Source organism: Colletotrichum fructicola (assembly GCF_000319635.2).
Source record: "Colletotrichum fructicola Nara gc5 chromosome Unknown KSG_Nara_v1_contig05, whole genome shotgun sequence".
In the NCBI taxonomy this organism is placed as follows: domain Eukaryota; kingdom Fungi; phylum Ascomycota; class Sordariomycetes; order Glomerellales; family Glomerellaceae; genus Colletotrichum; species Colletotrichum fructicola.
Window position 1 is genome coordinate 5,032,267 of NW_027094055.1, and position 27,418 is coordinate 5,059,684.

Below are 27,418 nucleotides of genomic sequence, written 5' to 3' on the forward strand. Positions count from 1 at the left end.
GTCTTCTTGCCCTCTTGCCGCCGCCGCTGTCTTGGACCCTCCCATTCAGTGCCATTCTCCCCTTCAACACCCCCGACGACCTCGCGTCCTGTAACCCTTCTTTGGCTCCTCCTCGCGCTCCGGACTTCCTCTCGTTTCCGCTTGCCCACCCGGAGTGGGCACTGAAGAACTGCAGTCCACCACCAGTCCAATGTTCGAAGGGGATGGATGGATGGTTCGCAGCAGCGCTTCCTGATGCAATGACAGACAGCGGCTGCACGGGCGCAGCAACCACCACCACAAGAAACCTTAGACCACTTTAACGACAGGACGTTGCAGGGGAGGGGCTTCGAGAGACGAGACCAACCGGCGGTTTTGGGCCACGCAAGGAACACTCCTCCCCTGGTCACCTTGTCACCTTGCGATGTGACGGCGCCCTCACTTGGTACCATGCCTCACCTTGGTCTTTCTTACGTTATACATACGGCCACTTAGCACCTCGCCTCCTGGCCCTCGTTCCCGTTCCTCGATCTCTGCATCGAAACAAAGGGACGTCACCCCCCTCTCACTCCCTTCCCTCCCCCCATCTTCGATCCCCTCCTGTCGACACATGGCCAAGATGAGGTGAAAGCTTCCAAGTCGACATCAAGCTTTCACTTTTCTTCATTCTTCGCCTTTCCCTTCTTCACGGGCGGTGCCCACTAACTTTCTTTCATTCTGTCTCTACAGCTGGGCTGCTTTCTGTCCGTCCCAACACGACGACCTACATATCTCATTTTTCACCCTTTATTTTTGATCACGCGACCATCGAAACAGCTTCACTATCAGTTCTCGGGTTGGATACTCAGGTCATTTGAAACTCGAGCTTGGCACTACGACACCATGGAGGCTGTGGCGAGAAACATTGTGAGAAGGTAGGACTTCATGGCATCACAACGACATCTCATATGACCGGCGTGACTAAATTTTCACAAGGCGTATCCCCCGCCGCCGGCCACGCTACCAGAGAGATGACTTGCGCATCGAGATCCGCGACGACTCTTCCGATGGCGAGGACTCACCCTCACCAGACCACTCGAGCTTCCCGCCGGGCGTGAGCAAGACTCACTCACCAAAGACAAAGACCCATTCGCCAAAGACCACGGACCCGCCACCGCCGCCGCCGCCTCCCGTCCTGGCCCCGGCCAATCCCACCGGCACCGACGAGACGACGACCACCTCCGAGTCCATCACGCCGTCCAGCGCGCCCTCCCGTGAGCCCTCGCGCGAACAGCCCCGGCCCACGTCTTTCCCTGCCGCTTCTGCCACCCCGCCGTCCAGGACTAGCAGTGTTCCTACCGCCCTTCCCGAGAGCCAGTTCACGACGACCAAGCCGACTCTCGCACCGACGGGAGGCACCACGAGGGGAGGAAACGAGATTGGGCTTGGCGACGATAGATCTTCAGATGCAGGATGGACGCCAACTGCCATCGCGTTCGGGACCATTGGTATGTCACCAAGATGAAGCAATCATCCGTGTCCCTCATGAGTACCAACTAACATCCTCACCAGCCATCGCCGCACTGTTCCTCGTGATAGGCTGGGGCCTCTGGTGGTTCCTCAAATACCGCAAACGCCGCGACGCCCGCCGCATGTACGAACGCTCCATGTCCCCCGACGGCCACTACTGGAACCCCGAATCGACCTTCTCGCCCTCCCAGCAACAGCCCGCCCGCCGCGCCCCATCCAGCATCATGGCCGAGCTCATGGGCGCCGCCTACGCCGCCGAAAACGGCTCCGCCGGCGGCGGCTACCACCCGGACGACCGCAACTCGCTCACCCCGCAGGGCTACCTCGACGAGAAGAAGTATGCCTCCGGCCGCCAGCTGCCCATCCTCGAGCCCGCCCCCGTCCACCAACCCAACGTCCGCAACTCCATCGCCAGCTGGATCCGCCGCCACCACCCGCTCAAGCTGAACCCCCTCTCCGGCCGCAGCAGCGTCTACTCCTCCCGCACCATGGGCGCGAGCGCCCAGAGCGTGAACGCGCCGCCTGTGCCGAACGTGCCTGATGCGTACCGCCCCGACAGCCAGCAGGCCGGCAACGCGAACAGGTACACCGCGTCGAGCAGGTACGGCACCGAGAACCAGTCCGACACGAACTCCATTCTCTCCCTGTACGAGAACCGCCAGCCACCGGCGGCGGCTGGGGGACAACAGGGCCGACCGCCGCAGCCGCTGTGGCTGGAGACGCCGCCGCCGCTGATGCACGGCGACCGCGGCGTCTCGATGGCGCCGACGGAGGCGACGGAGAGCACCTGGCGCAGCTGGGGCGGGGGGGTCAACCACCCGCGCGAACAGGCGCCGCCCCCGCAGACGCCGCGCCGCGGATGGATCGAGAAGTGCATCAAGTTCGGAGGACTTAAATAATGGCTGCTGCTGTCTGTACAACAAGGGACCTCCACTGTCCGGTGAATTCGAAGGACGGTCCGCCGGGTGTATCATACGGGAAAAGGTGTCCCTCATCGTCTGCACATACTACCGCTGCGATACCACACAAGCTTCATCCCATCCTTCATACCATAGTGTTAAATGCTGTTTTCCCGTGTGCATATTGAGACAAAATCAAACAAAACGTATATATAGATCGGTTATGGGAATAATCGAAATTTTCCAAACACAGTCCCTTTTGCTGCACCGTCCATGCCGTGATTGACGTTACACAGCGACGTCGTGCCACACCATTTCAACTTCACATCTTCCAGACCCACCCACGACCTCATTTGGTATTCGCAATACACGCCGCCATAGTCGACCCCCGCTGCCCGTTCAACGCCGCTCTCAACTCCGTCTCAAAGTCCTTCTCCCACGCCTCCTCCAGATACACCGGCGCCCACCCCAGCCTCTCCCTCGCCACAGTCCCCTTCGTCTTGCGATGCCCCGCGTACCCCGTCTCCGCGACCGCCACATTCCCCGCCGTCGTAGCCGCCGCGTCCTCAATGCTCCACTCGCGTATCTCCGGCGCCTGCGGGCCGTCCTCGAGCGGCAGGTTGCCCGTCGCGAACGCCACGTCGAGACACTTCTTCGGGATCTCCGCGGTCAGCGTGCGCCCGACGGCGGGGAAGATGATGCCGCCCATGCCGGAGGGGACGTTGGCGCCGCTGTTGTGGACGATGTCGCGCACGCAGAGGACGTAGAGGTCCGCGAGGTCGGAGACGTGCACGGTGTCGATGCAGCCGGTGCCGTCGCCGACGCGGATGCCGAAGCCGTGCGTCAGGACGAAGGACATCATCACGGGGACCATGAGGCCTGCGCGGTTGAAGAGGCCGGAGCCCGTGCCGAAGATGCAGGGGGCCTGGATGGAGGCGGCGGAGACGCCGGTCTCGGAGGCGGTGCGGAGGACGACGAGTTCGGCGGCGCGCTGGGGGTACCACTCGCGCCGGTTTTCCGCTTCTTCGAAGGCGAAGACGGATTGGGAGTTGGCGTCGTCGTGTTCGACGTCGGGGCGGGGGACGCCGCTGAGGGGCCGGTCGGCGATGTTGGAGGTGCCGGAGGTGTGGATCATCCACGGGGTCGTGCCGGGGCGGTGGTGGGTCTTGCGGCGCTGGGCGAGGCCGAGGACTAGGGCTTCGGCGGAGGAGGGGTGGAAGCCGGAGGCGGCGTTGATGACGAGGTCGTGTTGGGAGGCGAGGCGGGTGAGGGTTTGGGCGTCGTCGAGGGAGGTGATGTGGACGGGGCGGACGCGGGGGCCGTAGGTTGCGGTGAGGAGCTCGGCACGGGACGGGGAGGAGGAGGGGCGGTTGCCCGGGCGGATGGGGAGGGTGATTGGGTTGGAGGGGGTGATTGTGGTGGTGAGGTCCGGGTGGGCGAGGAGGTGGTGGAGGACGGAGCCGCCGACGTAGCCGGTGGCGCCCATGAGGAGGATCTTTGGCTTTTGGGAGGGCATTTTGGTGCAGAGGATGTGCTGGGCAGAGAAAAGGAGACTGACTCGAGCCGGTAGCGGTGCGGTCTTCCCAGGGGCGAGGTGAGCGGTTTTTTATCATCTCTCCCGGCTACCTAGCCCTCGTCGCTGGGAATCCTCGAGGGTTCAACCAACACCTACCGCCTCCACCATATCACCAGACATGCCGCCCGACGCTGTTGGCGCTAAGCGGGCGCGGGCGATGGGTGTATGCACCGGGACATGGGCCGCGACCCGCCGTGTGGCTCCCGGTGGCCGGTGTTTGGGCGTTGAGCGTTCGTGATGGACCGGGGCGCTGAGTCGTCGCATGGGCCAGAGGAGCGGAAGGACCCCGGTCTGCTGTCACATTGAGGGCGACCCTGGTGAGAGATCCACTTTCTGCAGCGGATACCCGAGGCCCCCTTTGCGCGCAGTTGGATGGAGGGGGGGAGGTGATGGATCGCCGGTGGGAAGGACGGGTGATGGCAGGTGGGTTTGGCAATAGTGCGCGCGAGGGGGGATGGTGGTTGCGGCCGTAGGAGGATGGAGTTGGGGGTGGAGGCGGGTGATGAGGATGCTGGGTGCCGGTGATGGGACTCGTATTTGGGGGATATTGTTCTTGATAGACGGTCTTGGTTGTTAGTGTGCAGTTTGCGAGGACGTTGGGGCTGGGGGTGGCTCAGGTCGGGGTCGGGGTGAGGCATAACCGGAAGTGAGTGGCCGTCCGGCCGGTTGAAGTTGTTGGGTGAGTGTGGAAGTGAGTGCCCAGCCAATCACAGGCGATGAATGGAACTTCCAACCTTGGTACGGATATCTCATTATGAAATCATGTCTGACGCCGGTGTTGTCAACTCGCTGATTATTTAAATTAAACATTACCAAATACACCAGTTCACAACCCAATCTTGGCAGCCAGATAATGCACCGCGACCTTGGTCGTCAGCGCCAGAATGCCCGTAGCCGGGATCTTATCATCGTCAGACCGTCTAGCCCATCCAAGCTCGAACGGCAGCCTCTCATTCTCTGTTCATCCTGTCAGCTCTCACATTCTCATCTCAACCCAGGGCACAGCAAACTCACCAAAAAAGTACACCGCCCAATCCGTCCGCGCATTTCCATCCTCATAGTCCCCAAACAGGCCCAAGTACATCGCCGTCTGGCCCAGACTATTCGTATACCCGTCCAGCGGCAGGTTAAACTCGGGGTTCACCGCCTTGGCCGTCTTCTGCCGCGCCACCAACGCCTTCGCCGCGTCGCTGATGCTGATCAGGTCCGCGGGCCAGTACGACTTGGTCTCGTCGAAGATGGTCTGATTGAAGGACCAGTTGTCGCCGAAGTGGATGTCGGCGCGGCTGAGGGAGGCGTCGTGCTCGATGAGGTCGTGCGTGATGAGGTCGCTGAGGTGGAAGGTCTGCGCGTCGCCGGTGGAGGAGGCCGTCAGCGCCTTGTTGCCCTGCAGCCGGAAGAAGAGCTTGGCGTCGTCGCGAAGGTTGAGGCCGGCGTGCATGCCCTCGATGAGGGCGTCGACGGAGATGTTGCGCCCTGTGCGGGGGAGGTAGCCGTGGTTTGCGAGGGAGTTGAGCAGCGGGCAGGGGGAGCGGACTGTGTGGTGGGAGTGTTAGTTGAGGGGTGCATGGGAAAGAAGGGGACGGGGGACGGACGGTCGTTGGCGCCGGCTGCTTGCCATTGGTGTGCCGCATCTTGGCCGAGCACGGCGGCTGTGAAGAGAGCGAAGGACAGGAGTGAGACGCGCATTGTGATGGTTTGAGGTGAAAGAGTGACTGGTAGTTGGATCAAACGAGAGAGACTGTGTCCTGCACCCAGCAGGATCGACATCAGCCCAGCGGGACGCGGGAACCGGAAGCAAGATATGCTTTTTCTCGTTTCCCCCTGCGTGCTCCTGCTCCAGGGCTGATTTCTGATCGGCGGACTCTCCGATCTGGGGAGGCCGGGGGGCACATGCCTAATTGGGTGCGGGGCCCGCCCCGGGATGCCCGAACCGCCGCGGCGCGACGGCCGAATTCACAGTGGTCTGTGGGTCCGGACCCCGTATTCTGGAAAGCTGGGAAATTGCTTCAACTTAAATTGAGTGCGCCGCGACCAAACAACGACCGCGCATTTGCAATGCCTTGACTCGGGAAGTGGTTCCACCACCTTCTTATTTTAGAGGTTTATGCTTGTGTGCTTTTTTCCTCTTTCCTATTTCAACGATGAAATTGCTGGGCTGAGCCGATGGGATCGTGTTTCTCGGCGTTTGTGTCCGTTGTGGAGATGGTGTGGGTACGGCAAAAGTGTTTGCTTCTTATGTGGTGTCGTTAAGAGTCTTGGCCAGCTGAGTTCGGGCCCGAACGCGGTGCTGAAGAGTCCGTCGCTGAAATTCCGCCCCTGAGCTTATATTAACATAGCTTGGATGTTGATGCACGAATGTGCATCTTTATTCAACGATCTCTTTGTTCACCTCATCCAATGCTCTCAAGTGAGTGACCGTGTACGATCAAAATAGACGGCTTCAACTTTTCCTACTGTAGTATAACATAAGCTATCAGCATTCTACAGGAGCCAACGGTTTGTATGGACGCGACCTCGCAAGTGTATCCCGCGTTGAAAAGGCGGGGTGAAACTGAGTTCGGGACGTTGGAGTCGGCGAGCTGGGTCACCGGTAAGCAAACGCCCGTTGTGCCGTGAACCGCGGCAGCTTCGGCAAAGTGGGTGCTCCACCGGACCCCGGGTCGGGCTCGGGGCAGGCCAATTGCACACGCTGATTTCGGCGACGATAACGTCGCTTAGGTGTTCGCGATTCCATCGAACCAATACTCTAGATAAGAAGTCGCAAGTTGCTGACTGGCTGAGAGCTAATGCAAAGATGGCGCACATCAGACAGGGGGCAAATGCACCGTCATTGTAGTGAGTTGCCTTGCTCCGCCACCTTTCCAGCCAGAAGTCGCTGTCAGCCTGAATGATCCCATTGGGGGCGGGGTTGGAGGGGAGAACATTGGTTCGCCACGGCACGAAAGAACCGAACATGGCATTGCATGGCCCGGATAATTAGATGCAAGTAAGAAACTGCAACACGCGCCAACCAACCAACAACCCCCATGTGATGTCTCATGCAGGAGGCGTTTCTGGGCACATAAGGCTTTCCAAAGGGCTTAGTACGAATTCCATATACTTAACAGTAGCCCCGAGCCCTCTTTGAACCAACCTTATCGGTATTCCCTCCTCATGCTTCGAGATTACAACGCCCCACATTCGGTTGGTCGCACCCCGACCACGATTCTCAATCATGGCAGATCCGCTGTCAGTTGCCGCTAGCATTGCTGGTCTTATTTCTGTCGCCGATGTCGTCTTTACTCGTCTAGTGAAATACGGAAAAGCAGTGAATAATGCCGAAAAGGAGCTCAAAGAGCTTACTAAAGACGTCAATCTGCTTGGTGGTTCGCTTGACAGCCTTTCTCGCCTGGCCAGAGCCCTTGAAGATGGCTCCTTCAGCAAGAACCTTCACATGGACTATATTGACGACTGTAACGAGATGTTGGAGGAAATGAAAGAGAAGTTGGGTAAGGTCGAAGCGGACTCTGCCAAAGGGAAGCTATTCTGGCCCGGGAGATCCAGCCGTCTCAAGGCGTGGCGCGAAGATATTTCCCGTCATCAGCGGTTGATCAACGCCGCACTGTCTTCAGATACGCTTCAAGCATTGTTGCAAATACTATCGCACGAGGACCGCCAACTGGAAGAGATTCATTCAGAGATCAGAGGCATAAGAAACATCGTCAGCCGAGTTGACAAAGATTCGAGGCATTCAAGGGAGGAGTCGAGACGTTCAAAGGTGCAGGCTTTCTTTCTCAAATGTAACCCACAGGAAAGCTATGAGATGAGCCTGCGCCTACGGCATCCGCGAACTGGTCTCTGGCTCATCAACCGTCTTCCTCAGTTCCAACGCTGGCTCTCGGCACCAAAATCGAATTTATGGCTGAAAGGAATACCAGGCGCTGGTAAGACGGTCCTGGCTGCAGCTATCATTGAAGCAGTACTAGACAGGAGCACTGGCTCGATCGCCACGGCATTTTTCTTTTGTGATTACAAAAACCCAATTACGCACTCTCCTGAAACAATCCTCGGTGTTCTCGCCTTCCAGCTTTCTATACAGAACGACGACGCCTTCACTGTCCTTTTGCAATATTACGATGAATTGAATCCGAAACAGGGGCTCCCCAAAAGTCCTGATGTGCCATCGCTGAAAGTGCTGCTGCAAAGCGTACTTAAAATTTACGATCACGCATACCTCATCATTGATGGACTCGACGAGTGCGGAAATATGACTGAGGATGTGGTTGACGTGCTGGTTGATACATTCGAGGAAGCGGACAACGTTTCTGTCGCCCTACTGAGTCGTGACGAGGACGGCATCCGAGATCGTCTCAGCGACTGTTGTGTTCCGATAGACGTTGCTGCTCATAAACACGACATCATGGAATACGTTACAGCGCAGGTGCAAGAGAGGATACGAGTTGGGAAGTTGTCGGCGTACGACCCTGAGTTGAAAGCCGAGATAATTCAAGGACTGGTGGATGGAGCTAAAGGAATGTGAGTTGACAAGGGATCCTCGTTTCTTCCTCTCGCCTCAGTGGGTTTTACGTTGCTCACAATCACACACAGGTTTCGCTGGGTATCTTGCCAGCTAGATCACCTCAAAGATTGTGTTTCCGACCAGGACTGTCGAGATGCACTTCTTGCACTCCCGCCGACTCTTGACGAGACTTATGCACGAATTTTGAGGAGGATACCCAAGGGCAAGCGACGGCTCTTGCAGCTAGCCTTACAATTCATTGCATATGCGTCACCTAAACTGACAATCCGTCAATTGAGAGAGGCTCTCTCTGTGCCTGAAAGGGATACGTTGCTCGAGTCGCGCCAAATCATTCACCTGAACGCCATCACAAAGCACTGCAGCAGTCTCGTGCGAGAGTCAAGTGATGGGCAATACTTGGAGTTCTCTCATTTTTCTGTCCAAGAATTTCTGAAGACACTATTGTCACAGGACCCCGATCTGGTTGGCTTTTGTGTTTCGGAAAGTCTATCGCATCGTCTGTTGGCAGTTGAGTGCCTGAGATTCCTGCAGCTCCGCAACTTCCATCGCCTACGTTTCGACCCGGAGACCGAAGAAGAAGAGATTCAAGACCGAGAGGATGATTTCCCATTTTACTCATATGCTGCCGAACACTGGCCGAGCTATGCAAGGCATTCATGGGATGACGCACAAGTCCTGGATTTGGCGAAATTGCTTTTTCATCCAAACAAATCGCCATACTTCACCTCATGGGCAATTGCTTTTGCTAATGCCATTGGCGATATCGCCGTCGATGTGGTAACCGCCGATTTCGTCAACCCTAGTTTCACACCTCTTCACATGGCTTCGGCACTGTCTTTGGAGGAGATTTGCTCTTTCCTCATAGAACAGGGCGCGAGTGTGAACATAAAAAGCGAAGCTGGTTGTCCTTTGCAATGCGCCGTTCAAGGTTTACTGTTCATGTCAGCTAGCCGGGATGATTGTGACGGCCGCATAGCAAAGATAATGGATAGGTATCATGGGACAATGGCCTCGGAAAAGACACTCAAGCGTTTATACCACGCAGGGGCTTCTTTGGATACTACCTCTACTCAGATCTACGCCGGGGAGAGCCTGCTTGAAGTTGCATTCCGTTCAACGCCGTTGAGCGGTAGACTATGTGTCGCGACTATGCTGATAAACCTCGGTATCCCTATTCGCGACAAGGACCTTGGTCGAGCAAACGAGATGTTTCGAAGGTTCAATGGCCGGTGTCCTGACGAGTACGAAGAGAAATACATGTTGAGCCTGCAGCCATTCATTGAGTCCCTTGATCAGCGAAGCGAAAAGTCGTCGGCCACTCTCCGCTTATGCTCCTTAGCATGGGAGGCGGCAATACGCGCAAAACTGGCATTCACGTTTGATGTCATGGCCATTGACACACGGGTAACTTTGACATTGGAAGAGCTGGAGAAGCAAGCAATTGCAGCAATCGCCGGCTTCAGTCCGCAGGCTTTGCAAAAGATCATGTCGGACCCTCGGTTCCAAGCGCCAAACGTTTCAGATAAGGGCGGAAATACTCTGTTGCATTTGGCTCTAAAGGATTTCGGCTATAACCCTGAAAAAGCCATCGAGATCACGAGACTATTGCTGAGTGCTGGTTGCGACATTCTTAGGACCAATGACTACGAGCAACAACCTCTCCATGTTTGGGACAACAATATGATTGAGGAAGAGCAAGTGACGTGGCCATCAGATTCGTCTCGGCAAGTCTTCCGAGAGTTAATGCAAATGATCACGGAAATGGGCGCCACCTGTACCTCACGCGATGCAAGAGGAAAGAATGCTTTACATTACCACATCATTTCTCCCTATCATCTTCAGGCGGTTTTAGACGCCCAACCCATCAAAAACATCACGGCAGCTTCAGAAGCCATTAATGGAGACGGATACACCCCCTTGACCCTATCACTCAAACTAGGCTTCTTGGTATCCGCTTCAATTCTTATAAAGACGCTAGAGATGACTCCCCTTGTTATGGCCAGTCCGATCCCGATCCTTGCTCTTGCTGTCAACGCCAATGCCTCCGAGATTCTTGACCTTCTCATTCCGTTGGCCTCCAAGTCGGATCTTGAGTCCGAGAGCCCACTCCATCATGTGGGCCCAGGTGCAACGGCGAGCAATATCCGTCGGTTGAAAACCCTGTACTCTGATGCCTGCAACTGCCGCCTGCATGGCAAAACTCCGTTGGAAGCTTACATTGAGAGGTGCCTCAAGCAAAGTGTGGCCGATGGAGTCGACCAAGATGTGGTGAACGAACTTTCGCTATTGGAGTCTGACAACGCTGACATTTCTGACGACTCAAAAGTTTGGGAACGATTTGCGCAAAGTGCTGCAAGTAGCGAAAGCCAGGAAACCGTAACATCTGCTGGGATGTCGCTATTACGAGTCGGCTACATGAGAACTTTCGAAAGGAAGAGCGGAATTTCCGGGATCGTTCCAATACTCTCGTCGTTCAATGGTTTCGAAACCACTGTTGACCTACAGCCGATTTCAACGGAGTTGATTTGCCTGATTCTTCACCAGACTGAGAGAAAGACTCACGTTCGAGAAGAACCACAAATGTCACGGCTACTTGGCGCCGCGGCTCAGTCTTTAGATTTTGAACTCGCTACTCTGCTTCTCACTAGCGGAGTGAGCGTGCATCGACGTGTTGACGGCCTTTCTGTGTTGGAGACTTATTGCAACAGTCCGCCTGACGTCTCAGACACCCAAAGAGCCAAAAGAATGTTTGACTTGCTCTTGGATCATGCAGAAAAGGAAAAGCTGAACGAGTGCGATCCCAGAGGAAATGGCATGGCAGCGATACATCTTCTTGCAAAGCCAGGGACCGAGTGGATGGTTGAGAAGTTGGTTCAACGGGGGGCCGATCCAAACCTTCGAATCAAAAGCCTACAGCCCAACACCCCGCTGGTGCATCACTTGTGGAAAAGAAGGCCAGATCATGCTTTAGCACTTTTAAGCAACGGAGCAGACCCAAGTATTGAAGGATTTTGTGGCTTGGAGGCAACTATTGCCTCTGCTGCGATGGGTTACGTGCAGGTGCTGGCTGAAATTCTTGCGAGAGACAACGCCAAGGATAGATCACTCCTGAAATGGGGAAGAACTTGCATAATGGGACATAAGGACAGCCTCGGCACAGCTACTTTGGCTCATGAAGAGTTCAATGGCCTTCATGCTGGGGCTTGTATGGGAAGCAGTGACGTCATCAAATTCTACCTCGACAACAACCTCATTGGAAATATCGATGCAAAAACAAGCCAGGGTTGGACACCTTTACATTTCGCAGCCCATAGAGGACATCTCAGTGTTATCAAAGCGTTGTGTAGTTATGGCGCTAATGTTAATGCCCGATGCAAGACCGGAAGGTCACCTCTTCATCTTGCCGCAGAGAAGTCACGGCTGGCATCGGCGAAAGCGCTGGTTGATGCGGGAGCCAAGCCTTTTGCAGACTTTGGCGGCTGTAAGCCGTCTTTTTACGTCGATGCGACCAACAGCCAAACTTTAAATGAATGGATTCTTTCGATCGAGAAGGAAGACACCGATGAAGGAGCTTCGGATCATTTGGTTGGCTTGGAAGCAACAAGCGGTCCTGCGCTTTCAGCCATATGTGCGACTGCCATATTGGAGAACCATACGCTCAAGCTAGAATTGTTAGCAGCAAGAGCTTTTGACTTCGAATCACCCCTCAGTGCATGCGGAGGTTGCTCTGCGCTTATATATGCCATCCAGCTAGGCAAGGTTGACAGCATTCGATGGCTCTTACAACATGGAGCAGTCATTACACAGCCTGTTTTTTGTGGGCCACAGGGACGTACCGGGTTGCATGTGGCTCTAGGAAAGGCCGCATTGGCAGAAATCCTTCCCGACTGTCTCACAAACTTTTCTGTCAATGGAGGGCGATTTCTGGGTCAGTCTCTCAGCCTGATTCATGCGGCTGTGATGGGAGATAATGTGGAGGGACTAGAGCACCTTCTCCAATATCTGACGAAAATAGCACGCACGAATGATAGGCAAGTCCCGAAGAACGGTGAACACGAAGCATAGACTAATTCTAGCGTCTAGGGGAAATCAAAAAGCCTCGGAAAATTCCCAAAACTTATTAGCGGCTATTCTTGGCGAATCTGATGTCCAAGGGCTCACACCGCTCATACGTACGGTTCGTCACAACAACCTTGAAGCTGTCCAAAAGCTCCTCTACTTCGGTGCTGATGTCAATGGCACGGCATTGAGATCATTTGAAACCGCAATACATGAAGCAGTTCGTGTTGGAAACATTGAAATCATTTCGCTTTTGATTGAGAAAGGCTCCAATTTGGAGTCGCGCAACGTAGATGGGCTCACCCCCTTGCTGGTTGCAGCATCACATGTCGACCGATCGGGCCTGGGGATTATTCACGCCTTGCTTGACAGCAAAGCCAACAGAGATGTATTGGACCACCGCGGTGGATCGGTCCTAGATAACCTTCAACTTTCCTACCATCATGCGGAAGCTTGTGCCATTTTTGCGGAATTTGTGAGAGCTGGTGTGAACCCTCACAAATCGATGAAATCTGGCATTTCGGCGTTCCACGTGGCATCAAAGTGGCCTAGTTTTGCTTCTTACATTCTAAACTCGGAATTTCGCCTTGAAGAAAGTATACCGTATAGCTGGGGCTTCTACGATTTCCCGCCTATGTGGATTCACACTGCTCATCGATTCTTCCGGAAGAAGTATGGGATTCAGGCATTGCAGACATTTGCCAACATGACACCCCCTGGTAGTTGGAGCCCCTTGTGCTTATTCGCATCTCAGGAGAATGTTAAGGCCATGCAAAACTTGCTTGACTTGAAATGTTCCTTGAACTACGAAGGATGCCCATTCGGATCGGCTTTGATGGCTGCCTGCTCCCACGGACGAATAAAATCTGTCGCATTTCTGGTTCGGCGCGGGGCATTTCTGACGTACAATGGACCGAACGGGTATTGTTCTGCATATATCGCCGCCAAACATCATAAGAAGATACTGAGCTGGCTGTTGGTTTGGAGATTCGTTGACCAAAACAAGTTGGATAGTCCATGTGACTTTCCGGATGCTGGGGAGGGTTGTCAGCCTGCCACTTGGAGAGGTCCAATCGAGGTGGAAGTTGTCATCAGCGGAGACTTGGAAAGGTGGCCGTGGGAGTCGTCTCGAGCTTATTGGTCGCGGCTCCAGAGAAAAAAGCTATATTGGAGAGGGAAGGTGCCACCGCTGGACCGAAAATGCCACACGAAACGACTGTCAAAGCTCATCCCACTCGAGAAGGTCCGGACACATCCCGACGGCTATGACAGCCCGAGGGCCCCGCAAATTCACGGAAATGGCGACTCAACTCAGGACGACAAAGGAGATATGATATCCCAGACGATCCCTAAAATGGTGTTCGACGGTTTGCTCTGGTACACACCGTGGACTGCGTAAAACTCACTAGGTTCCTCACACATTCTCGGATTGTATTCTTGCAAGCTGAAAACTTCGTCAATGGCTGGTTTTGCTCGCTGGAATATTCATATATAGTTAGACATGATAATAAAACCCTCAAAAAGGTAAAGTCATCTCCCAGCCGTCTGGCATGTTCTGTACTTTTGTTAATTATTACATTAAGTACACATTGCTCTCAATATCTGACGAAGCATTAAATCTCACGTCACAAACCTCAACAGAACGTTTCTGATTTTGTAAAAAAACAGATCGTAAAACATTTGTCACTGATCTGCGCCATGTATCGTCCACGGTGGATACTGATTCGTTTGATAGATTAGCAAGTGGAGAGTAACGATTATAGCCCAACACTTGCGTCCGTGAGTTTCGGCATCCAAGCGAAAGACCGGTGCCTTATGAGTTCAAGATTCTTGCGCGAAACACTGAGAACAAGGGTAGTTAACATTTACACAGATATTTTAAGAAACTGGCAGCGTTGATGGGAATGAGACACGTCAGAGAATAACACATTTTGAACAACATGATATACCCAAGAGCTAACAAAGAAATGCGTCGCCACTAGTTCAAATTGTTTTTACTATTGACACAGTCCAGCTCTGGGCAGCTCACCTGAATTGATGATCTTGAAGTGGGACCCCTTGACAGGCCGGAATCTGAACTGTTCTCGTTCCGCCTGTAAGGGCGTGGGCAGCTCTGGTATGATACTGACACACTCTAGCCTTGCGAATGGGGTATGGCCGTTTGAGGATATGTCCTCCAACTCGTCAAGAAAATCCAGTTGATCAATCCTATACAACTCTTGAGATACTGGATCATGCGGTCTATCAGATCTCGCATCGTCCAAATCCCACAGCTTTATGTCCAATATCCTCAGATTTTTGAAATGATCCCTGAGAAGCCCAAAGACCAGTCGCCAAGGACCCTTCTTTGAATCATCTTCGAAGGCCGCTTTGCGGGCATCAATGACCACGTGCTGTATTCTTTCACATAGATCTCGTGGCATGGGCCATTCTTTCTCTGTGACGTTCCGTTTTCGAGTGACGAGGACTGGTCCTGGGCCCTTGTGGTCGCCAGTCCAGCTGCGCTCGGCTTGCATCGACCCGTTCCAGTCAACCTCCACAAAGTCCTGCGAAGAATTGAACGGAATAGAATCTGGCTGCGGTTCTCCATAGTAGGTGATTGCCAACGCTCTCGTCTCTCGGCTGACTGAGTAGAGAGGCACGCTCGACCACGATCTGTACGGTTGAAAGTGAATTTGCGGCCCTTCTCTCCATTCCAGGTCGATAACGACCTTGCCCTGCATGACGGTAGGAGTCTGCGACATGAGCATGATCTTGTCTCTGAGCTCTTTTGGCAGGTCCATGAACACTGGAAATGTCGTTAAAGCGGGTCGGCTTGGTCCATCATTGGTTTCGTGGCTTTCATCGCTCGGCGGGTCTACGACCATCTGGAACGGTCGATAAGATTTTGGTAGTCGTTTGGGATGGTAGGGGTGGCATCGCATATGTCTTCGTGCCTTGAGAATGACGTCGGGCCATCTCTCGCGATTTGTCGAGTTAATTGCGATTTCAAGGTTGCCCTTAATCTGTGGTTCAATTGCATCGTATAATTCTTCCGATGACGCTTGTGTCGCAGGTTTGCTCTCTCGCGGAGCAATAAACTTGGAGAAAAATGACTTCATTTTCAAGCAGATGGAGTTCAGTATCGGCGGTGAGGGAATGGTCGGCATGGGCCGGTCTCGAAGGCAGGCGGGGTGTCGTCCTTTTATTGTCCCATTCTTGTCGACCCTTCAGCTGAAGACACGTTGACTTGAGTCAAGTCCTGCCAAGGCAGCACTTGAGGCGACATTCGGGCAGGATTACTCATCCTCTATTGAGGTAAACTGTGGTTTCAAAGCCTGTGGGCCGTGGCAGTGTACCTGGGCGTGATCTTCGCCATTGTAATGCGCCCACCGGCAGCCCCATTCAAGAGGCATGGTAGCGAGAAAAACGCCTTACCTGGCCCTTTGATAGCGATAGGCAGTTTTGTCTTTGCACTCATGCAGGCGAGGCATCAAGCAGGCCTCCGCAATGACCGATCAGACGATGAGTGTTCATGAGCGAAGTGATGTTGACTTGAAGCCTCTTCCACAGCATCAGTCGCTCTCAACATGGGTATAACGAATTGGCAAGAGAAAATGATTGACTATTGTACGAACTCAAACGTGAACCCAACGTAAAGTACTTAAATGTCGAAAACGCCAATATACATCCTCCGATTATCTACAAGTTCCCAATGGTCTTGGTCTTGTATCCAACTACGGGTAGCGGAAGCCGCAACAGCAGACTGCTTGTAATGACGCTGAGGCTACTCAAAGCCATTGCAAGTGCCGCCCAAACTGGATCCAATCTCGTGTTACTTCCGTTCGTCTTGATCGGGTACAGGACACCTGCGGCGATAGGCAGAGCAACGAGGTTGTAGACCAAAGCCCATGCAAAGTTGAACTTGACACGTCTGAACACCGCTCGACTGAGACTCGTGAGTGTGAGAAGCGTCGCAAGGCTAGAGTTGATGAGAACAAAATCGGCAGCAGAGATAGCGACGTCGGAACCTGAGCCAATGGCAATGCCAACGTCTGCGACAGTCAATGCAGGAGAGTCATTGATGCCATCTCCAACCATGGCCACGGTCGGCCGCCGGTACCTGGAGTTCCCAATGCCCAGAAAGGATTCGACCTTGATCTGGCTCTTCTGCAGGTACTCAATCTTCTCTGCCTTCTGCTCAGGAAGCACGCCGGCGATGATGTGGTCCTCCGGGATGCCGACCATAGCACCAACAGCTCTTGCGGTCTTGGCGTTGTCTCCAGAGAGCATCCACACGTCGATACCCTGCTCTCGTAGAGCATCCAAAACCGGCTTCGCCTCTGGGCGAATAGCATCCGAAACAGCGAAAATGGCTAGAGGATTCCATCTAACACCGTCGTCGGACGAGACGAATTTGCCAGCAGCGAGAACCACGGACTTGGCTTGGCTCTTCCAACTGTCTAGTTTCTCCAACGTTTGCTCATCAAAAAAGGCTCCGTGATCAGCCATCAGGGCTTCATTTCCAACAATGATCTCGAACGGAGCCGAGAAAGAAGCGCCTGTAAAGGTGCCCTTGATACCCTTTCCAGGAACCTCTGTAATGCTTGTTGACTTGAAGCTATTCCGGCGTTGAGGTCCGCAGAAAGTGGTGATAGCTTTGGCGATTGGGTGGCTGCTGTTGCTCTCAAGCTCCACCAGGCAGCCGAGGATGATGTTCTCATCCCAAGCACCCTTTTGGGCGTCGTCGATAGCGAGGATACGGTGGTCAGTGAGCGTGGGTTCTCCACCCTCGGTCAAGGTGCCAGTCTTGTCGAAAACGATGATGTCCAGGTTACTGGCTTCCTGAAAGGCTTCACCTCCGCCCTTGGCCAGAATGCCATGCTTCGCAGCAAGCCCGCCACCGACAAAAAGTGCAGTCGGAGCAGCAAGACCAATACCGCATGGGCAAGCGATAACAAACACGGCTATGGCGAATTGAAGAGACCAGAATGGCCAACCTCCAACAACGACATCTTTGTAGTCTGCTGGCAGGCGACCCGCAAGTCCAAGACCAAGCCAGATTAGCCAGGTTGCAATGGCGATGAGTGTGACGACTGGGACGAAGTAGCCAGTGATAGAGTCAGCCACACGCTCAATCGGAGCGCGTCGAGCCTGGCCATCCCGTACGACTTTGATGATCTGATCGAGGAGGGAATCCCCAGAAGCGCCGGTAATCTGCATGGTGATCGGGCCACCGTTGTTGACGGTGCCAGAGTAAATGTAATCGCCCAGTCGCTTCTCCACAGGTTTTGACTCGCCTGTTAGGCTGGACTCGACAAATTCGGCGTTAAAGCCATCGATGAGGACACCGTCCCATGGCGGTGAGCCACCATGGACAACTCTCACTCGATCGCCGCAGTCAAGTAGGTCGACGCCGATGGTCTTGACCTGACTCTCCCCGTTCTGATCATCTAGAAGCAGCAGCGCGTCCTTGGGTCTCAAGGTCCCCAACTTTGACACTGCTTCACCAGTCTTTGCCTTGCTGTAGGCTTCGATCATGCGACCCACTAATAAGAACAGAGTCAAGAAGACGACGGCATCCATGTGCGAAGGTCTGGACTGCATCTCCATATGATGATTGTTAGTCGCCGCGATGACAATCTCTGCGATCGAGCTGAAGTAGGCGATGGTTGTGGCGAAGCTAACAAGCATGTCCATGCTACCAAAGCGGTAAAGACGGCGCAGAATGGGAACAGGGCTGCCAGGTCGCCAGAGGGAGTACAGTTCCTTGATCGCCCGTCGATGAAAGACATCGGCAGCAAAGAAGTAAACAGGTGTCGCCATTATCAACAGAGACCACTCGGCTCGCGAGACACCATTGAGCGGCTGCATCAGATAGTGTCTCCCGTGGTTCTCTGGTGACACGAGATTCATGTAGACGATGCCGATGATCAGGGTTGGAATCGCGGCAACGAAGCAAAGCAAAACGCGAAGCATCAGACGAAATCGTGTGCGGTGCATCATCTGCTGTGACCTCTCCTCCATGGTGGGTGGATGGTAGACCGTGGGTACGAAGGCGCCGTCAGTGCCCATGATGGACTCGAGGATAGCCCTGACGGTGAAGTCTGGAGCCTGAGGTACGTATGTGACTGTGAATATGGGGTTTTCGAGTGTTCCCTGTTCTTTGACCGACAGCCTATCCCCGAAAGGTGAGAATGCGGCCAAGACGCGTCCTGGGCAGTGTGCACAGTACATGCCGGTGACTCTGATGGAGAGTACTCTGTGGGAATCTTTCGACTGATCACTAGTGACCTCTATAAGATTATTCGGAGTGGCTTCGTATCCAAGATCCTCAATTGTAGAGACGATGTTGTTCAGGTGGCTCTTATCGTGGAAGTTTACCACTGCGCTGCTCGTGACGAGATTAACATTGACAGACTCTGTATAGGGCAGCTTCTCTAGGGCGCCGGTCACCGTTCCAACACAAGAGCTACAAGTCATACCCATGATGGAAAGCGAAGCTTGCCAGAGATTATCCGTAGAGCTCTCAGCAACCTCTTCCACCCGTTCAAGTGTAGGATCGTATCCGAGAGACTCGATGATGTTGACTAACTCGTTCGTTTTGTTCTCGTCGAAGAACTCGATGGTAGCCGCGCGTGTGATAAGACCGACATTGACGGATTGGACCCATGTCTGTGCTTCGAGGGCACTCGTAACATTGCCGACACAGGAGCTGCAAGTCATTCCGTCGATCGATATGATGGCTCGGTGCAGCTTCAAAGATTGGTCGTTCCCAATAGCCACTCCGGATATGGCTTCTCCATGACCTTCGAGTTCCTCCTCGCGGCATTGCATGCAATGCTCAGCATGTCGCCTTTGCTTTTCGTCTTCGTTGATTTGTGTGCCTATGCAACCGAGGGCTTCGTAAAGACGACGCAGTAGGGACACGGGGACTACAGCATTAGGAGGCTGAGGCACACGGCCTGACTCGGGCTCCTGAACTTGGGGCCCGATGATGATGCTGTCAACTTCATACCCAGCGTCTGCCAGGACTCGGGAGACTTTCTTCGCGGACAGAGCTTTGTCGTGTTCAACGGTGACACTGTGATTGATGATGGAGGTAATGATGGACTTAGGCGAAGGGGTGAGCTCCCGAAGCAGCGGCTCGATAAAGCCGGTGCATGTTGGACAGTGGATGTTTGGCACGAGGAAAGTTGTCTCCTGGACAGCCGCCGAACGGCTTGTCTTCTTGGAAACCATACTAAGATGGTTAAAAGAAAGTCCCAGATTGCCTTGTAAGGGAAACAAAAATGATTCAATGATGAATGGGAAGGAACAATTTGATGCTGAAATTTCACGAGAACGAAGTTGAGGACAGTCAAAGGATTGTATTGTAGAGGATATGTTTGAAACCAGGCCCACGTATCTATAATACGCAAGCCGGATGGCATGCTGTCTGTGGCACTTGACACTCATTCACTGATACGTGGACACAACGAATCAGCCATTGCATGTGCCATTTTGCGGAGTGAAAGACAAATCGATGTGATTGACTGAAGATTTGGTTGCCTGCAGCAAGCCGTCCAAACTGTGACCACGCCGCAAAATGGCCTGTTCCTGGCACCCTCTGGGAATAGATACAGCCATGAGGGCTTTGTGCGTCCAGTACAGCAGTATGTTGATGATACGAATGACACCTCGGGCGACCAATAGCAGAAAGCCACCTCATGAGCCATTTGTGCGGGATCATTCTACTGTTGGGACCAAATGACGGTCAGTTCCACATTGCGTCAAAGGACCTGGAACCGGTGGGTCTTTGAGCGTTTTGTGCTTCCAATCGTTGAGGTTGCCGATATTTAGCGTCGCAGCTAAGGCTTGCTTACCTGCATAGGCAGCAGGGGTCACATTCCCCGAATGGCAGGCGGGATTTGGCTTGCATGAAACGATATCTTAGTGGGCGGAGGATTCTTTGGGTGCAGCGTATGCGAAGATCACATGAACGTCACGGAACAAGGAGAGGCACCGGGGGTGATACCTCTAAGTCCAGCCGGACTGCGGAGTCGTGTGCACCGGAGCGGGAAGAACTCGAATTTCGTTACAGCAGAAGCACTCAGTATGAGATTCTCAAGCATTAAAATAAGGTAGTATTCGGCAGCCAATAAGCACCAATAGTTGATTCACACAGACAGCAAAAAGCTATGCTGTGGGCGGTGATGGGCAAGGGTCTCTGTGATTGGGTACATGCATCCTGATCGTCTTGCGATTTCCATGTTTCACGAGCCACTAAGCTTCTACTATCCAGTTTGTTTTAGAGTTCTGAGAGTTCCAGCAACCACTCTGGTTGCACAGCACCTTTTGTTTCGAGAAGCGATTGTCCTGATACGTATTCGTATCAAGCAGACGTATTATCTTGTTTGCATATATTTTGTCCATGTCCGGGCGCGTTCGGACGAAACTGGGTCCTCTCGAAGTTGGAAATGACCAAAAACACCCAAGAGTTGGCAACTTGTGAAGTCTGCGAAGAAAAACCAGCCTCCCTATCAGTGTCCACTCATAATCCGACAAACAACAAATGCAAAGGAAGTGGTGCAGCAAATCGCTACAGCCGCTTGGGTGCAAGAACACAGCCGTTGTCTCCGGGCGGCCGCGACGAGCACAGCATGCATCGTGGCTTCTGGATGTATCGCGGCATGCAGGGCGCCTCGTTGTTTCTTCTCGGAAGCAGACACAGTGTCTGTGGTCAAATCGTCATGAGTTGACCGTCATCGAACGAAATGTGTGGGCAGAGAAGCCCATCTCCGTGTTGCTTCTCGAGGTCCCTTAAGCGGCTCCTCAAAAGGTCTTTGGTGATCAGCTGGTTCTGTTCAAGCTCGCATGTTTCGATTATCCACTCCAGCTGAGCCGTCTCAAGCGCATCAACAGTTATCCGCGGTGGAACCTCACCTCTAGTTGCGCTGAATCGCTGTACGCACTTGGGACAAGCCGGCACAATCGTCCGTGGCATCCAGTTGTTTGGCAAGGTCAATGTCTCGCATGACGGCATATTTTTGTCCAATAACGGCATATAGCGATGCGGGCAGATTTGTAATTTCCCCTCCCAGGCCATACAACTGGGTCGAGCTGACTTTGCCTGGGCCTCGGAGTAGCACGCCAGTGAATGTTCTGTGTTACACCCATTGCAGAAGACCGGCGTCCAAGAGCGTCGTTGAATATAATCGTCTGGCAAACATCGGTGTCGAAGAATCGAACTTTGGTTGGCGCGGCAATCTTGACAGAGATGGTCCTTCATGAGCAACCTTGCCGCTTGCCGCCACTCAGGCGAACCGTTTCTTTGGTTGAATTCGATCATAGACCCCCGAACATCCACTGGAATACGCTCGTCTGGCTCAAGATCCGTTGGCAATCATACGAGTTCCTTGTGCAAGTATGCCAGCTTTCTATCCGTGAAGAGCCGCCATAACATCCGACAAGTTTGCCTAAAGAGATACAGCTGAGGTGGACCGGGGCATCCCATTATTTCCAGGGTCATTTCGGTTAGAAGTCGACAAACAGCGCTGTGCTGCTAGTTCAGGACTTCTTTCTCTGGATTATACGGTACGTATCCAGTATAGACCAGCGTAGGGTCTTGGGGGGTGAGGGGTTGCCGATATGGTATAAGCAAGCCTCCTGGTGCGTAGGGCGCGTGAGATTCATCGTGCGTCTTGCCTCGTCGTCTATTTGACCTCAGTTTCTTTAATAGGAAAGTCAAGTACTTGCGCATCAACATCATGTGGTTTGGAAGAACTCTGAGAAAAGAGAATGAAGGGGGGACTAGAAAAACGCTGCAGACAGGAAAATAGTCTTGGCCCGTGCCACAGCGCTGCTTTATACTACCTACCCTACTATCCCTAGACCTTGATGATGGAGTCTCAATTCTGTGGCGAATCAGGGATGAGTTCAGGTGCTTTAGAAATCTGATGTATTGAGTCTAAGAAGTACTATCGGCTGGCGAATCACCTTTTGAGTATCTGTAGACTTGCAGCCTCCTGGCGAAGTCCGCGAATTTGTAAAACACACTCTCTAGGACAAACCGGCAATTCCCATGGCTCCAGGGAAATATAGGAGACATTGTAACTGCGGCCGTGTATTCCATCATATTCAGCATCCATACCAAGTGAATTTCCTGTTCATTGGGCCGCCACCTACTGAGTCTGGAGGTTTTAGCCGGATTGCGAAGTCCAATGTTTGGTAGCAATAATCGTCTAAGCATTGATCCTTACCACAGTGCGCGATCTCGATGTCCTTAGTTGTACATCGATACAACACTTTTATCGAGGTAAGCATAGAATCACAATCTTCCTTGAGCGAACTCCCGCAATTAATTGCCATTAACTTCAACTTGGCGTTGAATTATGCAGAATTGGTCTTCGCCTTTTTCAAATCCTCAATGCAGTCGCTCCTAGGAAATGGTTTTCCAAGAGAGCGCGGCCGTCAAGCCAGTGAACCGTGCAGAGAGACGTTCAGCATCTAAAACCGAAAGTCCGGTTCCGACTCTTCCGCAGTTGAGGCTAGCCTTCGGCTCCGGGTGACGAGTTGCATGCTACTTTGACGGCAGGCATGGCGGCGTTCAGGTTAGGTGGAGAATGTGGGAAAGCCATTTTTCCACATTCGCTCGACGCCAAGCCGCTGGTGGGAGCACTTTTCCCACATGCGCCCACTCCATCTCTGTGAAGGGTCATCAGAGACGAGCGAAATCCATTCTGATCGCAACTTCATTAATAGTAGTCGAGAACTTGACTTGTTTCTATTCAATTATGGTAGTATGTCGTGTAAAATGCGGGGTTGCGCATGGCGATCGATACAACCTTATCCTCGGCGCAATTCGTCAGGGGCATCTCTCCGATCCGTGTCCCCCGGTTTGTTGACAGCAAATCTCCGAAGGTTTCGTCAAGGCTTAATGTTTAACCAGGAAACATGAATCGTTTATATAGCGGGCGGTCAAACTCATGTTCGACGCCGGGGACTTGGTGCATTGTTGGCCGCCCATTTCGATAAGTTGAGCACGACAACTTACTGCAAACATGAGGACCGTCGCTTTTCTTGGGCTTGTTGCCGCTGCTGTTGCTACTGACCATGGCCCATCAGTAAGTCCACCGTTACTCGACCCCTTGGGCTCATGAAGACTGACAACACGCTTTCTTGATAGTACGGCGGCACTGGCCCTTACAAGTCGGTATGCACGCGGTGGCCTTTATCTTGTGCCTTGATGTCGACTAACATGAATGAAAGTACTACTTCGAGGTTGAATCACTGGCCAATCATAGCTTCTACCAGCCGCTAGAATCCGCAATTGGTTCAAACCTCAAGCTGCCCGTCATTGTCTGGGGTAATGGCGGCTGCAAGCCTTGGTAAGAGCGTCCGAAGACTTTCAATAGAATTCGTGCTAACATCGACGTAGTATGTCCGAAGTAACACTCTTCTCTGTCGAATATGCCAAGTACTAACTTGGCGAAGTCGGTCTTACCTTCAGAGGATTTCTCGGCGAGGTAGCGTCCCACGGTGCACTCGCCATTGCTACAGGACCAGCATATGTCGACCCAGAAACCTACGTAGAACCTCCGAGTGACCCTTCAGTCAACGCATCCGGCCAGAATCCAGCTGCTCTTACTGCCGCTATTGACTGGGTTCAGGCCAACGCTGGCAAAGGCGATTGGAAGCACATCGACGCCTCTCGCATTGGTGTGTGGGGACAGAGCTGTGGAGGTCTCGAGTCCTACGGCGCCGGCCTGAATGATTCTCGTGTCAGCCATATCGGCATCTTCAATAGCGGTCTTCTGAACGAGACCTCGAGTAAGGAGATTGCAGGCAGCCTCAAGAAGCCTGTATTCTACACGCTTGGGGGACCGACTGATATTGCCTACACAAATGTTGGTTGCCTTGACAATGGTTTCATGGGCATTCGAATGCTGACTTCTTACCAGGGTGAGCGAGACTACGCAGATGTTCCTGCGGGAACCCCCGCTTGGAAAGGAAACCACGATCTCGGCCACAGTGCTGCCTTTGATGCTCCTAATGGCGGAATCCCAGCCATGGTTGGTACCCAAATCTTGCAGTGGATGCTGCGTGGGAACGAGTCGGCGAAGGCATGGTTCACCGGTGAGGGTCCTAAGACTATTGGTATCAACGATGTCGTCTTCAAAGACTTGGACAACATCAAGGTCACTCCTATTCAGTAAATACTGGCCGCCCGTTTCCGCAAATATCAAATGACGGATTAATCGTCAAGTCCGTGTATAATCTTCTGATATCCGTGCATAACTTAGCAATCAAATTCTTTCCAGTTATCATGCACCTTTGGATCAATAATTCCGTTCGCATCTCGAAAGTAATGATGTCACACAAATACTAGAGGCGTTTTCTGCTGAAAACCCCAATTCACAGCCAATGTGCCCTTTCAAGGACATCAAACGACAACGTCCCTCAAGTGATCACTGGTTTGTGTAGGTCAGGACTTGTGAATTGCCCAAATACTTCCGTCAGCTTCTCGGTGAATAGCCCCTGATGATTGCTTAGCCCATGTCCCGAGCATCTATGCCGATTTCGATAATATCGCTGCCCCACTGCCAAGATACGTTGGTCTTTTCCCACTTTGTGGGAAGGACCCGATCATCCGGTAGTGGGAAACCACTACCACACTACCCCATGCATGAATGGGATCTCCGCATTTCTCAAGGTCAGCTAATGTCGTCAAATCCGTGCTAGATTATGTTGATCACGCAGGTGCTACTAGATGTTTGGCTTTTCGAAGTGCTCGTAATATGTGGGTGATAAATCTCAACAGGTGAGAGACGCAGGAATCGAAAATGATGGCCAGTCACTCTTTCTTGACATGTTTTGTCTTTACGTTCTTACTACTCGTTATTGTTCAGCCATCGATTGCCGTTCCAGTATCGACCACTAATGGCACAGTTATTGGCGTGGACGATGCTGTCAACGGTGTCCAGAGATTTCTGGGTATCCCCTTTGCGGAGCCACCTGTCGGAGACCTGCGGCTGCGACAAGCTGTATCTCTGAGAAGGTCTTTCGGCAATTTACGAGCATACATATTCGGACCTTCTTGCTACTCTGCGAGGGATCAAGGCAATTCGAGTGAAGACTGCTTGACGCTCAACATATGGAGACCAACGAATGCGACGTCGAGCAGCAGCCAGTTGCCTGTGTTGGTCTGGTTATACGGAGGCGGGCTGACAAATGGTTACACCGTATGTCATTGTTCTAATGTGATGCACACGCATGAACATATTTCTTACGCAGAAATGTTTGTTAGGCCGATCCCAGATTTGAAGGAACTTCTGTGGCACGTATTTCTCAGGATATTGGCAAGCCTATCATTCTCGTATCAGTAGTAAGTTTGTAGTAGACTATCACCAAGTCCTCTGCAGCGGGAGAGAGGCTGACCTGATGCTAGAACTACAGACTAGGCCCCTTCGGTTTCTTGAATGGAAAGGAGATGGCCGAACTTGGTTTGCTCAATATTGGTACTGAAACGTCAAGTTACTGCATATCATCTTCTACTATTGTATCGTAGTCTGACATACATCCAAATCACAGGCATGCTTGACCAACGAAGGGCGTTGAGTTGGATCCAAGAGAACATCGCTGCCTTTGGGGGCGACCCCAAGAAGGTCACCCTAGCAGGTGAATCGTAGGTTCTGGCAGAGTGGTTACTCTTGATCGATCGACTAACATCAAACAGAGCCGGTGCGGTGTCTATCTACTCCCATATGATGGCATATGGTGGAAGGAATGACGGTCTCTTTCGCGGGGCTATACTGCAAAGCGGCGGAGCATTTCCATTGACGCCACCAAATACGACTGCGTTTCAGAGCACATTTGATTCACTGATAAATGAAACTAACTGCTCTTCTGTTGTCAACGGAAGTGCTTCAGACAAACTGGATTGCATTCGCAAGCTGCCTGTTGAAGAGTTCAGGGCAAAGGTGGGATCGTCGACTGGACAGTCGGTTGATGGTGACTTCACCCGCACATCTATTCAGCGAGCCCTCCCCGCTGGACAATACATCAAGATACCCACAGTTGTTGGAAGTAAGCTTGACTACCCTAATAGGTTATGTCGAGAGTAGTATCTGACAATGCTCAGCAAACACCGACGAAGGTACCACATCGGCGCCGACCGGCATCAACACAACTGAACAGCTCTTTGGTTCAGTAGGTGAGTAATGACGACACCATGGGGCGCGCAATCCTATCATAGTGCATCTAACGCGAATCCAGCTCAGGGCTACTTCCGCCCGAGGTTATTACCGAACGAGACGGTCTCAAAACTCATCAGCCTGTACCCCACAAGTCCCCAGTTAGGATGTCCGTACAACACTGGAAGCACTCAGTTCACATCTGGGCTTCTCGACAAAATGGCATGCTCTATCTTCGGTGACATAGTCCAGATTGGTCCAGCGCGGATGATTGCGCAGACATTGGCTCGAGATGGCGTTCCCGTTTACAGATATCGCTTCAACCACTTACAGTCGAACACCTCATTAATGACGAAAGGTATCGGAACTGGGGTGGAGCAGCAATACGTGTTCTCAAACTTGATTCCAGACCAGCCTTGGGACCAGAGCATGGCATATCAGATGTCAGCCTCGTGGATCAGCTTTGCTCATGATCTTGACCCGAACACGGGGGTCTCCGGTATGTACTCCTCATACTGATATGTGCCATTGAATGGACGCTGAGAAAAACAGGAACTGGACTGCCTCTTTGGCCACAATACGGCAATGAAGGAAACAGTATTGTGTTCAATGGATATGGCTCATGGATCGAAGCGGACACATATCGAGAACCTGGTGTTCAGTTCATCATTGACAATGTCCTGACCGATGGCGCATCGTAGACACGGCGACAAGCGAACTC

At 52.8% G+C, this 27,418-nt stretch overlaps 8 protein-coding genes across 8 annotated transcripts; 4 read left to right on the forward strand and 4 right to left on the reverse strand.

The window, feature by feature from the left end:
- Positions 1 to 861: 861 nt before the first annotated feature.
- CGGC5_v010149 (uncharacterized protein) lies at positions 862 to 2,387 on the forward strand (the record flags this gene model as incomplete). The annotated part of the gene is made up of 3 exons (XM_032021189.1): positions 862 to 893; positions 955 to 1,466; positions 1,531 to 2,387. The coding sequence occupies 3 exons, from the start codon at positions 862 to 864 to the stop codon at positions 2,385 to 2,387; spliced, it is 1,401 nt and encodes a 466-aa protein (XP_031881846.1).
- A 349-nt stretch (positions 2,388 to 2,736) lies between these two features.
- On the reverse strand, positions 2,737 to 3,903 carry CGGC5_v010150 (uncharacterized protein; the record flags this gene model as incomplete). The annotated part of the gene is made up of 1 exon (XM_032021190.1): positions 2,737 to 3,903. The coding sequence occupies one exon, from the start codon at positions 3,901 to 3,903 to the stop codon at positions 2,737 to 2,739; it is 1,167 nt and encodes a 388-aa protein (XP_031881895.1).
- An 886-nt stretch (positions 3,904 to 4,789) lies between these two features.
- On the reverse strand, positions 4,790 to 5,652 carry CGGC5_v010151 (putative sterigmatocystin biosynthesis peroxidase stcC; the record flags this gene model as incomplete). Its single annotated transcript, XM_032021191.1, has 3 exons — positions 4,790 to 4,920; positions 4,978 to 5,499; positions 5,559 to 5,652. 3 exons carry the CDS (start codon positions 5,650 to 5,652, stop codon positions 4,790 to 4,792), a joined length of 747 nt encoding a protein of 248 aa, XP_031881896.1.
- A 3,982-nt stretch (positions 5,653 to 9,634) lies between these two features.
- On the forward strand, positions 9,635 to 11,202 carry CGGC5_v010152 (uncharacterized protein; the record flags this gene model as incomplete). Its single annotated transcript, XM_032021192.2, has 2 exons — positions 9,635 to 11,137; positions 11,194 to 11,202. The coding sequence occupies 2 exons, from the start codon at positions 9,635 to 9,637 to the stop codon at positions 11,200 to 11,202; spliced, it is 1,512 nt and encodes a 503-aa protein (XP_031881891.2).
- A 3,339-nt stretch (positions 11,203 to 14,541) lies between these two features.
- Positions 14,542 to 15,645, reverse strand: CGGC5_v010153 (uncharacterized protein; the record flags this gene model as incomplete). The annotated part of the gene is made up of 1 exon (XM_032021193.1): positions 14,542 to 15,645. The coding sequence occupies one exon, from the start codon at positions 15,643 to 15,645 to the stop codon at positions 14,542 to 14,544; it is 1,104 nt and encodes a 367-aa protein (XP_031881892.1).
- Positions 15,646 to 16,225: 580 nt separating this feature from the next.
- HMA5-1 (putative copper-transporting ATPase HMA5) lies at positions 16,226 to 19,765 on the reverse strand (the record flags this gene model as incomplete). The annotated part of the gene is made up of 1 exon (XM_032021194.1): positions 16,226 to 19,765. One exon carries the CDS (start codon positions 19,763 to 19,765, stop codon positions 16,226 to 16,228), a length of 3,540 nt encoding a protein of 1,179 aa, XP_031881893.1.
- Positions 19,766 to 23,565: 3,800 nt separating this feature from the next.
- CGGC5_v010155 (uncharacterized protein) lies at positions 23,566 to 24,720 on the forward strand (the record flags this gene model as incomplete). The annotated part of the gene is made up of 5 exons (XM_032021195.1): positions 23,566 to 23,628; positions 23,691 to 23,717; positions 23,774 to 23,870; positions 23,999 to 24,411; positions 24,466 to 24,720. 5 exons carry the CDS (start codon positions 23,566 to 23,568, stop codon positions 24,718 to 24,720), a joined length of 855 nt encoding a protein of 284 aa, XP_031881894.1.
- A 1,377-nt stretch (positions 24,721 to 26,097) lies between these two features.
- Positions 26,098 to 27,398, forward strand: LIP4-6 (Lipase 4; the record flags this gene model as incomplete). The annotated part of the gene is made up of 5 exons (XM_032021196.1): positions 26,098 to 26,189; positions 26,241 to 26,590; positions 26,646 to 26,717; positions 26,780 to 27,196; positions 27,250 to 27,398. The coding sequence occupies 5 exons, from the start codon at positions 26,098 to 26,100 to the stop codon at positions 27,396 to 27,398; spliced, it is 1,080 nt and encodes a 359-aa protein (XP_031881821.1).
- Positions 27,399 to 27,418: the final 20 nt, after the last annotated feature.